The sequence below is a fragment of the Cyprinodon tularosa genome, unplaced genomic scaffold, assembly GCF_016077235.1.
Source record: "Cyprinodon tularosa strain WSP-4 unplaced genomic scaffold, ASM1607723v1 ctg539, whole genome shotgun sequence".
In the NCBI taxonomy this organism is placed as follows: domain Eukaryota; kingdom Metazoa; phylum Chordata; class Actinopteri; order Cyprinodontiformes; family Cyprinodontidae; genus Cyprinodon; species Cyprinodon tularosa.
In genome coordinates, this window is record NW_024039273.1 from 1,639,259 (window position 1) to 1,653,736 (window position 14,478).

General features: G+C 44.8%; 1 protein-coding gene across 1 annotated transcript in view; it reads right to left on the bottom strand.

Moving 5' to 3' along the window:
- The window catches only part of edaradd (EDAR-associated death domain), a 40,288-nt gene that overhangs the window by 10,903 nt on the left and 14,907 nt on the right, over positions 1-14,478 (bottom strand). Inside the window, exons 2-3 of the mRNA XM_038304580.1 lie at positions 2,061-2,119; positions 1,720-1,762 (exon numbers count right to left, since the gene is read on the bottom strand). Coding sequence (XP_038160508.1) covers positions 1,720-1,762; positions 2,061-2,119 — 102 coding nt within the window. The remainder of the gene's footprint in view (positions 1-1,719; positions 1,763-2,060; positions 2,120-14,478) is intronic.

The window sequence follows — 14,478 nt, forward strand, 5'->3', positions numbered from 1 at the left end:
CCCAGAATCTCTGGGTATGTGAAAATTTAAATAACTACAACGTGTTGCCTCATTTACGCTCACAATCCTGTTGCTGTAAGGCAACATAAGTCAATGTGATTATCACAAATCAAGTCATTAACTAGCAGACTTTTAAGGGAAATAGATCTTATGTTAAACAGACCAGATTTAATCCTTTTAACTTTTTCCCCAATTGGAGTTACTTTAATTTTAATTAGATTATCATGATTTACTCCTTTGGGAATATTTGCTAATTTATTAGATTTTGGTCGTGGGCAAGACACTGTCTGGATGGAGTAAAGAGTGGGTAACAGTGGAGAAGCTGCAGAGATGTGTGTTAAACTACAACTCTGCTTCCTGGTCTGCACCCTGGGTGGTCAGGGTTTTGGAGGACTAATAAATGTGGCCAGATTCCTAGAAAGAAGAGCTGCACCATCCAAAGTGGGATGGATGCCGTCTCTCCGAATCAGACCAGGCTTTCCCCAAAAGGATTGCCAATTATTAATGTAGCCCACGTTGTTTTCAGGACACCACCGAGACAACCAGTGGTTGAATGACGACATGCGGCTAAACATGTCATCACTGGTCAGATCAGGGAGGGGACCAGAGAAAATTACGGAGTCCGACATTTTTTTGGCAAACTTACACACCGAAGCAACACTAATTTTAGTGACCTCCGATTGGCGTAACCAGGTGTCATTATCGCCAGCGTGAATAACAATCTTACTGTATTTAACCTTATCCTTAGCCAGTAGTTTCAGGTAGGATTTGATGTCGCCTGTTCTGGCCCCCGGCAAACATTTGACTATGATCCCTGGTGTCTCTAATGCCACGTTTCTGACTATGGAGCTGCCAATCACCAGAGTGGGCTTCTCAGTGGGTGTGTCACTGAGTGGGGAAAATTGGTTAGAAAAATGGTGGGCAGAGATTCTCGACCACGCTTTCTGAGTACCGTTACCCAATCGCCTGGCTGCTCAGGCACTTTTGGAGAACCACTACACTGGCGTATCCCTGGTCTCGGTGGCTCCAGGCTGTTAGCTCGTAGTTTTACAACAACCAACATCCACCTTTTTAAAGTTCCATTTTTTAAATTTCCTGTTTTGAAAACCATTAATTGCTTTTAAAAATAACAGCATAAGTTTCTCTCCATAAAAATTTATGTTTTGCTTTAAAAACTAATCATGTTTTTGCAAATAAAGGTGAAAAAAAAGTGAGTTTAGTTTGTTTTAGGAGGAAAAATAAAGATGGAGGAGCCTTTGAGAAGCAGTTGGCTTCACAATCCCTGTGGGACAATCCAGGTTATTCTGCAAACAGAAATTAATCTGGCTACTGAAAGTAACTCACTAAGTCCCCACTAATGCTCTAAATGTGTCCACAAGAGGCTGACAGCCGGTGGTGAAAGTTACCTTCAAGGCAGGACAGTACGTAGGAACAGGAGTCTTTAGCTTCTTTTCTAATTCTACCATTTTGTTCGAAAGAACGTCTTAAAGATAAATGTTCTAAAAACAGATAAATCATAAATCTCTTCCCCTTTTCATGATGTGATGTGAACAACTGACTTCATTTCTAACAATTTAGCAACTCGTTTATCTACTAATGACTACTCTTTACAATGCAGGGTCTACTTATGCAACGTTTCTCAGCATGTAAAATTACTGAATCAAACAGACCTCACATGAGTTTTGCAAAGCATCTTATTAGTAACTTTCTTTTATTTACCATGAGGATCTGTGACTTGGACGGGATAATTGGCCTCCAGGGACTGTAGGGAAGACAAGGACAAACATGACAACATTATATATAAACAAAACTAACAGTTATTTGGCACTGTCGAGGCAAAACCACTCTGCTGAAAGACAGGAGAGGCGCCTGCTCTGACTTGCTCTGAGAGGAGTCCTTTGGCGCTGGAATCACAGCACGCCGTGTTCGGTTCTGCTACATTTCTCAGCGGATTAATGCGAGACTTTGCTAAGCTCTCTAATCAAGAACAACACAACTTCATCGCAAAACAAACTGGACATGAAGCAAGTCACAGCAGTGGTTAAGAAAAGGCTCCTTACAATTTCCGCCATAAAGCTGGTGGTGTCTGTGTCCTCAACAGGCTCAGGATTGCTTCTGTCTGCAACAAAAGCAAAAGATTATAAGCATCAATCTTGACTTCAAATCTGATTTCAAATCTTTTGTTATTTTTCATAACTTCCTGCCAAATTTTGGAGGTAGGACTTTTTTGAAACGTAGGAAAACCATTTCCTGCAGTAAAGGAAGTCCTAAGGGCAAAAAAACCCGACACCGACAGTGGGAAGTAACACACGTCAGCAGAGCCAATTTACATATTCAACCCAGTATCTTTGTCTTAAGATCCAAAGAAGAAAAAAAATATGGTAATAGGTTTTATATTTAAAAGAAAAATCAATCAAATCTGGGGAATTTTCCAAAAACCCAGAGGCATTTTATTTCCAGTCCCGATGATTGAAAAACACCCATATGAGTAACTTTGTAAAATGACAAAACTTTCATATTAAGCTACATGTATATGACCTTTAAGCACACATAAACACATTGCATTAAAGAAAATAATCAGAATACTGTTTTGAGCAAAAATAATACTGTTGGTTCTAAAGGGAATTTGACCAGCAACAATCAGGCTGTTTTGGGAAAGCAGGACAAAGAAACCTTTTGAGCTGCAGAAAATCCCTGGAAGGAGCAATGCGGGCCTTCCTGACTCTACGTCACTGTGAAGTCATTGTATCCAAAGGGCTCTTAAAAACAGACCAGCCTTGGCCTTTCTTCAGTTACACTCAATGAGCAGAAAAAAGTTCACCTGCATGGAAACCTGGAATTAGGATGAAGTGTTTTCTACATATGGTTTCCCAGGTGCAGAGAGAGAAAAAAATCCAAAGTTAATGAACTGGCACCAAAGTCCCGCTGAGTCCTGCCTACAGGTTCATGGTAGATTTTCATGGTTTCTCCTGAACAGCACAGCATCCACAAACCCTTTATTTAGCATTGTTACGAACAACAACCACAGCGGACAGGCTGCTGTTTAACCCAAACTAACATCCAGAGAAGGTAAACATGTATGGAGTACCCTCAGCAACTGAACATGTTGAAACAGAAAGGATTCAGTATAGAAAAGTCATCAACACAATGCAGTGCATTAAGGGGGTACATTTCAAAGCTATGAACTATATCTGTTTTGTTGTGGGGGTGGTGATGCTGGCATTGGACGCAGGGGCTTGCTCTGCAGCTGAAAATTTACATAAGAGTGTAGTTGCATCAGTCAGCTTTTTACTAAATGACCTCATTTGTTGTTACTTTTATCAGGTTGCATCATTCTATATTCTGTATCTCTCCAATTCTAAATGTCATCTTATTGGCTGATGACAGAATATGATTTATTCCCCTGTCTGCTCCTTTAATTCTGCTGCTCAGCTCTCAGTCAGCACATCCTACGTCTTTGAATCAGTAAAGTTTGTCTTCTTCATTTTTGATGCCATTTCTAAGAATGAAAACTGTCTGGCAGTCTGGGAAGTTGAGCCTTATATGGCATCATTTGGTCGGTACTTTCACAGATGATTCTCAGAACTGCGCCTCAGTTCCACACAGAAGGACATCATCAGGTTTACAGATGTGATGCATTGGTATAAGAGAAGAGAAATTTAGGACAAGAATACTAAAAGTTGTAGCATGAGGTCCATTGATTTGGAGTCGCATTTGTTCCAATCATTTGTAAATGTGGGCCGTTTCTAAATTGGTGTACTTGGGCGTTCTCAATGCTCATCAGCCTCTGCCTTACTGTTCCTATTCTAAAGAACAGCAGAAAAAGAACGGACAAAATCCCCTGAGGTTGTTCTCGCCCCTCCTTCTTTATCCAGCATGCATCAGAGCAGACTTGTCCGTTCTCGAGATTTACAGCTGTCCCAGCATGCACTGCGGCAGCAGCAGCTTCCAATGGAGCGCTCACAGAGCTCAGAGTATTAAGATCATTTGAGGCGGGAACATTATACTTTAAGCGTCACTATTTGGCCCATTCACTGATTTAGTGCGTGAATAAAAAAACGTTCTGCAGCAACCAGCGGACCTCCGACACTAACCGCAGCCAATGCTAACGTTAGCCCGTCTGCAGCAGCCAGGGCTAACGTTAGCCTGTCTGCAGCAGCCAGGGCTAACGTTAGCCCATCTGCAGCAGCTAGTGCTAACGTTAGCTTGTCTGCAGCAGCCCTAGTAGCCGTGTGTAAAGGACCGCTGGCTCTGATGGCAATTTTTGGTTTTATATTTAGCAAAATATTTGATTTGTTTTTATCTGACTATGTTCATCATTATTCCCACTCTAAATGAAAAAAGTTATAATTTATTAATATCTAGAGACTATTAATAACAGGAGGTGAAATGCTGCTCCAGACGAGGCGAGCATGTGATAATGTCATCAGTACGTTTCTGTTCCAATTGACCCAGATTTATGCTGGGTGCTACTGTTCTCCCAGAGTCCACACTTTCCTCTGTTCTTCTCAAGAACATACTTGTCGAGGACATGAGTCTGTTCTCGTGTTCTAATGAATTGAGAAAGTGCCTTACTTAAAATTACTGTAAAATAAATTCCTCTGTTTGTGTCATTTTGCTCATGCGATGATGGCATATAAAACTTCTCATTTCATTGCTTTAAAAAGCATTAATTATCTGGGCTTATAGCTAATATTAAGCTGTTGGACATCATCTAGGAAGACTAGACTTATGAAGCATGAATCATAAAGATGATGCAACAATCTGTGAAACATGAAGATGTAAACAGAGAGAAAACAACAAGGAGCAAATTGGTGAGACATGAAGTTGGAAACAGGTTGATCTGACAAATAGGAAGGTGCTTATTGGAGTGATGCAAACAGAAAGTAAATACTTCTCACCTTTTTAACCCATAAGTGTTAAATTTTCATAAGTGACGGCATGCCAGTTAAAGCTCTTTCTTTCTTACAAACAACGTCTTTAAATCCGGAAGCAAGACAGAAAATCTCTCAATATTTCTCAGTATAAAACTAAATGACAATGTTTCAAAACAAAAAAGGCTCTTTTGTTAAATCTAGAAAAGTTGAATTGGTTCTCTAACTGCAGGTTTAGTGAAAATGTTTAGGTTTTCCTAGAAGCCAAAACCTTCTATTATTTCAGAATTGCTTTAGTTTAGTTTGTTAAAAATTACATATGTACTTATTGAACCAGTTAATATGAATATTCATTTTAATTTAGAAACTTCAACTGTTGTGTAAAATATTGCAACTTGATAGAAAAACAATAACTAATCGTTTAGAAATTGGCTAATTAATGAGTTTTTTTCTTCTTGAAGCTTAAATTTTAAACTTCAAGTATGCAAAACTGCTTTTAAATCTCTGAGTTATGAAAGATTACAATGTTTATTAATCACATTTGTGGTCCATTTGCAAATGTGGACTCTGAACACACCTCAGATGTCAGGAAGTGCCTATTAGAAGACGGCTATAAAGGGAAAGAAAGGTAAATCCCCGACAGACACATCATCTAAGGACAAACCCACACCAATAGGAAATGTTGACAATGATGCTTCAACCCAACTATTGTCATCATTACCTCAAGAAACAACCAGCTCCATGATCAAGTGTGTAGGTGAAGGAAGTTCAACAGCAAGCCAGCTATTCCTAAACTCTCATTTTAATCATTTTACTTCTTAGCCCTAGCTTAATCAAAATATCCTTCAAAACAGCCTTAGTGCTTCATTCATCTCCAACAACATTAAAGAATCTCTCCATAACCTGTTGACATCCTAACTGAACTTTGGCCAAGGCACAGAGGAAATCACCTACAAACCACAGAACAAAGACAGAAAAGTTTGCCCACCCCCCCATGGGACCATCTGAGCCACCCAGGAAAAGGCTTTTGTCTAAATACTACATTTCAGATCTCCAAGGCAGAGGATGGGTCACCCTAAACTGGAATAGTCACATTATATGAGAATCACAATTAAACAAGTTTAATTCACAAAGCATTCACCCTGATAGCGTTTAGAGCCCAAATAGGATTTGACCACCAGGCACAATAAGCAGACATAAACTGACCTATCGGCCATTAGCTTAATTCTATTCAGTTTATTTCTATAGCGCCAATTCACAACACATGTCATCTCAAGGCACTTTCCAGTTCAACAGATCATCCAGTCAGATTGATTCAAAGTTTTCTATCTAAGGAAAACCAGTTGATTGTTTCGACTCATTGACTCAAAGGCAATCCCTCACACTAAGCATGCTTGTAGCGACAGTGGAGAGGAAAAAACCCCTTTTAACAGGAAGAAACCTCCAGCAGAACCAGGATCAGTGTGAGCGGCCATCTGTTGAGGCCGACTGGGGTTCAAGGAGACAGAAGCAGAGATAGAAAAAGAAGCAGAGAAATGTTTCCCCGTCCAGGAAACACACAGCCAGGTAGATGAGCTCTGAGCCAGTTCCCATGTCAGAGGATGAAGAGAGCACATCCAGGCCCAGTCAAGGAAACAGGACTACATTGAAAAACAGGCCGATCTCAAACATCTGTAACCAAGTTGTGGATGGCAGGCAGTACCAAAGAACTATCAGAGAGCCAGATGGTAACTACTGACACAGCTACTAAATAGAGCCTGACCATCCTGCAATACCTCAGAGAAAAGCAACAGCTCAGCATGGACAAAGACCAACCTGATTTACAGCAACTCTAGCGAATCCTCCCCAAATCTACAATCAGAAACTCCAGGAGAAAGAAAAATTCCCATTTCTACCAAATGCAAACAGGGAAACAACATCAAGGAAAGACTGAAACCTTTCATTAGAATGAACGAAAATGAAACCAATTCTTAGAGATTTGATTTTAGCTGGGTTTAGCTTGTCAGAGAGATTTTCATAAACTCCCGGTGAAATATTGTGATACGATTCAAGCACTGAGGAAATGCTTAGAAGAAATCAATGCCTGGATGTGCCATAATTTTCTTCAACTGAATAAAAACAAAACTGAAGTAATAATCTTTGGAACAATAGAGGAGAGATCTAAAGTTAGCACACAGCTTCAGTCGCTTTAGCTAGTAACCACTGATCAGGCCCGAAATCTAGGTGTAGTGCTGGATTCAGACTTGAACCTCCAAAAGCATTTAAAGACAATTACAAGGTCGGCTTTCTATCACCTGAAGAACATTTCCAGGATTAAAGGACTAATGTCTCAGCATGATCTGAAAAAACTAATCCATGCGTTTATTTTTAGTCCAATTGATTACTGCAACGGTGTTCTCACAGGTCTGCCTAAAAAGTGGATCAGACAGCTGCAGCTGATCCAGAACACTGCTGCCCGTGTCCTCACTAAGACTAAGACAGTAGAGCACATCACCCCAGTTCTAAAGTCCTTACACTGGCTCCCTGTATCTCAGAGAATAGACTTTAAAATACTTCTGTTAGTCTATAAATCTCTGAATGGCTTAGCACCTAAATGCATCACAGTCTTGCTATCAGTGTATCAACCCTCCAGACCACTCAGGTCTTCTGGCTCCAGCCTGCTCTGCATACCTAGAACCAGAACTAAACATGGAGAAGCAGCATTTAGTTCCTATGCTCCACTTATCTGGAACAAACTTCCAGAAAACTGTAAAAGTGCAGAAAGCCTGAGTTCCTTTAAATCAAGACTAAAAACATATTTGTTTAGGATTGCCTTCGACTGTTCTGGTTAAACAGTTTAACTAAAGCATCATTAGTTCAACTTTTCATTTTCTTTAGTCCAACTGTTTTTAATATTATTTTGTTTCTGCATTTTTGATTTTATTTTATTTATTTTATTTTTTCCTACTTGCTTTGATTCTGGTTTATTTTCCTATATTTTAATCATGTAAAGCACCCTTGCATTGTCTTTTTACTGAATTGTGCTATACAGATAAATTTGCCTTGCCTTGCCTTCAGCTTCTTTAATGAACAAAAACTAGGGAGTGGTGGAGAGTGTGAACACAATGTTCCTCTAGGTGCATTCAAAGCTCACTTTACAATAGGAACACCCAAATAGGTAACATCTTTTATGAACAGGGAAGGGCCTTTGTGGCACACGTATTTCTGTTTAACTGATTCACTAACGAGGCACTCACAGAAAGGGAGTCAAGTTAGTTGAAAAGACTAAAAAGAGCGCAGCTCCTGGACTTTAAAGTCGAAGGGAAACAGCTGTTCCAACCGTTACATTTCCGAATTCTCCCGAGTGGTGCACGAATTTACCACCAGTAGCAAAGTAATTGATTCTTATTTGTTATTTCAACCGTTGCGTATATTAGATGCAACATATGAATCAATTCCATTCAATTCAGTTTATCTATATAGCGCCAATTCACAACAAACGTCATCTCAAGACACTTTACAACTCAACCAGATCATCCAGTCAAATTGATTCAAAGTTTGTATCTAAGGAAAAACAGTTGATTGTTTCGACTCAAAATGCAATCCCTCACACTAAGCATGCTCGTAGCGACAGTGGAGAGGAAAAACTCCTTTTTAACGCTTATAGCATCTTAATCATCTTTGATGATCAAATATGATTGACAGATGACTGTTGATATATGATTGGCCAAATTTAGGTGTTCAGGCTGACCTAAAACTAACTGGCCTGGATGAGATAACAAAATAAAAAAACTGATTTTTACACAGGATTTTTTTTTAAATAGAAATTTTCTTTTTTTTCCTGATAAAGAGTACATTTATATACATGTTTAAGTCAGAGTAATTTGATATTTAAATATGATTTCCCTACGACTTTAAACTGTAAGAGCCTCAGCAGTAGGGCATTCACCAAAAGGAGGGAGTTGTGGACCTGCCTGCTATTTTACCAACCTGACATAGCTTTACTGTCTCCAGGTTGTCCAGAACTCTGCTGCAAGGCTTTTAACTCACATTAAAGGTACAATATGCAACCGGTGTTGATTTTCCAGCGAGGCTCCCCCCAGAAGGCGAAAGTAAAAGTGCACTGTCGTAAATATGCTCAGCTGTTCTCCTGGTTTCTCCATCAAGCCAGGCGCGGTTGTTTTGAGCTTAGCAGCGAATGACTAATGCTGCGTTCACACTGGACGTAGCTGGCGCGACAGAAGCAGCGAGTTTACATGCAAAGTCAATGGTTGACGCGCGTCAAGGCGCAGCAAAAGGTCCAGCGGCGCGTTTTGAGCACCAGGCGCAGCACGTCTGAGCAGCTGAAGCAGCGCATCGGGCGCGTTTAACGCAGGGAGAGAGACACAGCGCTGATGATCACTCCTCTTAAACAGTTTATTGACGCCTAAATTAACTTAAAATGCAGAAATCTGCTGGCAGAATATGCAGTTTGGATTATTTAGATGAAAAACACCTACCAGCTGCCGCGGTGAACCGCTGCTGATGAAGGGATCCAGAACCAGAATCTAGGAGACATCAGGGAAAAACCAAAACTAAGAACCAGGAAGAGACAAGGAAGGACGACAGAGAACTGACCAGAGGTTTGATTAGATGTAAGACGAGGATCCAGCAAACAAGAACTGAAGAGGGAGGGTTTTTAAAGGGGACAGAGACAAGGAGAGAGCTGACGAGGAAATTGGCAACAGGTGCTAGCAGCACAGAGAAACAGAGAGGACAGAGCAGAGAACAGAGCTAGGGATAGAGGACACAAGAGGGCAGCAGAGGACAACAAATGGAAAACCTGGAGGACAGGAACTAACAAGAAAACAACAAAATAATAATTAGACATTAAAACAAGAAGCAAAGTAAGACTGAATACTCTAAATAAACATAACAAAACCAAGACTGTGACAGTACCCCCCACTTAAGGGCGGATCCCAGACGCCCTAAAATGTCCAGAAACAAAAACAACCCACCCAGGGTGGGCGGAGGGGGAATCAGGAAGGAGGGCACGAAAACAAAACAGAGTCCAAAAAACAACCCACCCAGGGTGGGCGGAGGGGGAACCAGGAAGGAGGGCACGAAAACAAAACAGAGTCCAAAAAACAACCCACCCAGGGTGGGCGAGGGCAACAAAAAGTCTCTGGAGGCAGACGAAGAAGAGTCTCTGGAGGCCGGCCGCGGGGCCGGAGGCGAGGAAGAGTCTCTGGAGGCCGGCCGCGGGGCCGGAGGCGAGGATGAGTCTCTGGAGGCCGGCCGCGGGGCCGGAGGCGTGGCAGGCGCTCTGGGGGCCGGCCGCGGGGCCGGAGGCACGGCAGACGTTCAGGTGGCCGGCCGTTGGTCAGGCAACGAAGGGGGACCATTGGAGGACGATGTCTCCGTTGCAGCAGGAACCTCGGAGGAGGACGACGTCTCCGTTGCAGCAGGAACCTCGGAGGAGGACGACGTCTCCGTTGCAGCAGGAACCTCGGAGGAGGACGACGTCTCCGTTGCAGCAGGAACCTCGGAGGAGGACGACGTCTCCGTTTCAACAGCTCAGCAACAGTCTCTGAGGGGACCGCGGACCGCGGCTCTGGAACAGGGTCCGAGGAGGCCGTCAGCTGCGGCTCAGGAACTCGAGCAGGAGGGGTCGCCGACTGCGACTCAGAAACAGGCTCAGAGGTGGCCGCCGACTGCGGCTCAGGAACAGCCTCTGAGGTGGCCGCCGACTGCGGCTCAGGCACAGCCTCTGAGGTGGCCGCCGACTGCGGCTCAGGAACAGCCTCTGAGGTGGCCGCCGACTGCGGCTTAGGAACAGAGGGGCCCGCCGATTGCGGCCCCTGGACAGGAGCAGGGGAGCCCGCCGTTTGCGGCCCCGGGTCAGGAGCAGGGGAGCCCGCCGACTCCGGCCCCGGGTCAGGAGCAGGGGAGCCCGCCGATTGCGGCTCCGGGTCAGGAGCAGGGGAGCCCGCCGATTGCGGCTCCGGGTCAGGAGCAGGGGAGCCCGCCGATTGCGGCTCCGGGTCAGGAGCAGGGGAGCCCACCGATTGCGGCTCCACCTCAGGAACAGGGGAGCCCGCCGATTGCGGCTCCGGGTCAGGAGCAGGGGAGCCCGCCGATTGCGGCTCCGGGTCAGGAGCAGGGGAGCCCACCGATTGCGGCTCCACCTCAGGAACAGGGGAGCCCGTCGATTGCGGCTCCACCTCAGGAACAGGGGAGCCCGCCGATTGCGGCTCCACCTCAGGAACAGGGGAGCCCGCCGGTTGCGGCTCACCCTCAGGAACAGGGGAGCCCGCCGGTTGCGGCTCACCCTCAGGAACAGGGGAGCTCGCCGGTTGCGGCTCACCCTCAGGAACAGGGGAGCTCGCCGGTTGCGGCTCACCCTCAGGAACAGGGGAGCTCGCCTGTTGCGGCTCACCCTCAGGAACAGGGGAGGCCACAGACTGTGGCTCCACATCAGGAACGGAGGAGACCACCGAATGTGGCTCCACATCAGGAATGGAGGAGACCACCGACTGTGGCTCCACATCAGGAACGGAGGAGACCACCGACTGTGGCTCCACATCAGGAACGGTCCACATCAGGAACGGAGGAGACCACCGACTGTGGCTCCACATCAGGAACGGAGGAGACCACCGACTGTGGCTCCACATCAGGAACGGAGGAGACCACCGACTGTGGCTCCACATCAGGAACGGAGGAGACCACCGACTGTGGCTCCACACCCAGCATGGAGGAAACTGCCCATGGCGGCACAGGTTCAGTCTCTGAGGTGGCTTGAAGTTCCCGCAGAGGGGTCTTGGCAGTTTGGGGCACCCGCTGAGGTGTATCTTCACTAACCCTGATCTCAGAAGCCTTTCGAAAAGTATGCAGAGCAGGCTCAGGGTTCTCTGGACGGCACAGAGCAGGCTCAGGGGTCTCTGGACGGCACAGAGCAGGCTCAGGGGTCTCTGGACGGCACAGAGCAGGCTCAGGGGTCTCCGGACGGCACAAAGCTAACTCAGGGGTCTCCGGACGGCACAGAGCTAACTCAGGGGTCTCTAGACGGCTCAGAGCGTGCTTACGACGACGCCATCTCTTACATCGGGGGGTCTTAGAAACTGGGCTAATGGGTTCTGGTTTTACGCTAACTGGTTTGGAAATGGATTCATACACTAAACTGGTTGGTATGTGAACTGGTTCTGAGGCTAGAAAATCAGGCGAGGTAACTGGCTCTAAAACTAAGGGGAAAGATGTACTAAAGTGATCAGAAGCTAGGTTTGCAGGTTCACTAACTGGTTCTGACTCAAGGCTAACAGGTCTGCTAACGGGTTCGGACGCTAAGCTAACTGGTTTACTGACCGATTCTGGCTGGGGAGGAGAGATACGAGGTGGCATAAACGGGAAAAGATCATCTCTATCCCCATAATAGAAATTCCAGAGATCAGACTCCTGAATGTGGGGAGCTCTGACTGTCTGGGGTTTTATGGCTAGAGAAGCAGCAACGCTAACTGGAGATACAGAATTACTTCCGGGTTCTGACGCTAATGATTCTGGAATGCTAATGGGCTGAAAAACTGGAGATGCGTGAATGATGGCAGGTTCTGAAGCTAGTGGAACAGAAACGCTACCGGGCTCTGGAACTAAAGGAAAAGAAGTGTTAACAGAAACTGGAGAAACAGGGTGACTGACGGACTCTAAAGCTAAAGGAACTGGTAAGCTAACTGGTTCTGAGGCTAACGGAAACGGATCACTTCCGGGTCCTGAAGCTAGGGAAACTGGATGGCTAACGTGAGCTGGAGAAAACGGAACGCTGGCAGACTCAGAGGCTAGAGAAACAGGAAAAGAATCTGGTTCTGATCTGGGATCTGACTGACGGAGAGCTCTAGCTGCAGGGGTTTTGATAAGTGGCGTGAGTTTGAGTTTTCTGACCGAGGTACCAATCTGCTGATCTAACAGGTGCTTACTGGGATGGAATTGACTGACCTGGTGAGGAAGAGGACTGAGACCTGCTGCTGGCTGAACAACAGAGAGAGTGGAGGGGTCAGGCTGACCCACTGGAGATGGAAAGGCCTTCTTGCCCCGGCGGCGGTTCCTACGCCTGGAAGAGGCAGAAGGCAGAGGCGAACCAGCAGCTGCAGCAGATGGAGGCTCGGATTCGGAGGTTGGTGGAAGCTGAGTTATGTCTCGGAGTGGTGGTTTGGGTGGTGAAGGTTTATTGTGTAGCTGAGCAAAAGCATCCTGTATGTTCCACTCAGCTACAGCAATGTAACCAGTTTGGAGAAAAAAGTCATGGAAGTCAGGGAATTTTTCCAGTCTCTTCTTTACCTGCCTTGCTGCACTCACCCGCTTCCAAGGTGGGCTGATCAGAGGTAGGCTGTCCAATGTAGAGATGAGCAGAGAAAGAAAATCTCTTATTTTATTTGGCTCTGCTGGGTCCATGCTGTTGGCTGGATCCTTCTGTCACGGTTTGGTGGTGTTGGTAGAGGACCCAAATGCAGAGGCGAGTTGGTTTAGATGAATTTATGTGTTTTAATGGGTTTTCTGGTTCTGAGGTAGGAGGTAATCAGGCTCAGAGGCAGGAGTCAAAAATCCAACAAAAATATCTCACAAGACAGGAGTAAAAAAATCCAACAAAAATATCTTACAAGACGGGAGTCAAAAAATCCAACAAAAATATCTTCAGAACCAGAATCTAGGAGACATCAGGGAAAAACCAAAACTAAGAACCAGGAAGAGACAAGGAAGGACGACAGAGAACTGACCAGAGGTTTGATGAGATGTAAGACGAGGATCCAGCAAACAAGAACTGAAGAGGGAGGGTTTTTAAAGGGGACAGAGACAAGGAGAGAGCTGACGAGGAAATTGGCAACAGGTGCTAGCAGCACAGAGAAACAGAGAGGACAGAGCAGAGAACAGAGCTAGGGATAGAGGACACAAGAGGGCAGCAGAGGACAACAAATGGAAAACCTGGAGGACAGGAACTAACAAGAAAACAACAAAAATAATAATTAGACATTAAAACAAGAAGCAAAGTAAGACTGAATACTCTAAATAAACATAACAAAACCAAGACTGTGACAATTCCTCCCTACATCTCTGAGCTGATAGAGCTCCATACTCTGTCCCATAGTCTGAGGTCAACGGGCCAAACATTGTTAGCGGGACCACGCACTCGTTTTAAAACCAGAGGGGATTGTTCGTTTCAGTGGCTCCGAGGCTGTGCAATGCTTTGCCACCTTTTTTATGCTGTATGAATGTTGTTGATTCTTTTAAAAAGCACCTGAAGACGCTGTTGTTCAAGCAGGCTTTTAATCAGACGTGTTTTTCTGTGGCTTTGTTTGTATGTTTCCATTTGTTTTTAAAATGTCAATATACATTGTATTCTACATTGTTATATTGTATTACGTTTTTACTCTGAAGCACTTTGTGAATTTTATCTGTGAAAAGTGCTATACAAATACATTTTACTTACTAACAACAATGCTGCAAGAAAATATGCTGTAAAAGTCATTAATGGCAGACTCAGAGATTGTTCTGTTCCATTTTCTCTACCTGGTTTGTTAAAATGACCAAATCTATTTCTATTCTTGCATGTCTGAAATTGGTTTCATGTGGAATCGCTGTAGGAATTAAAGGGGTGTTA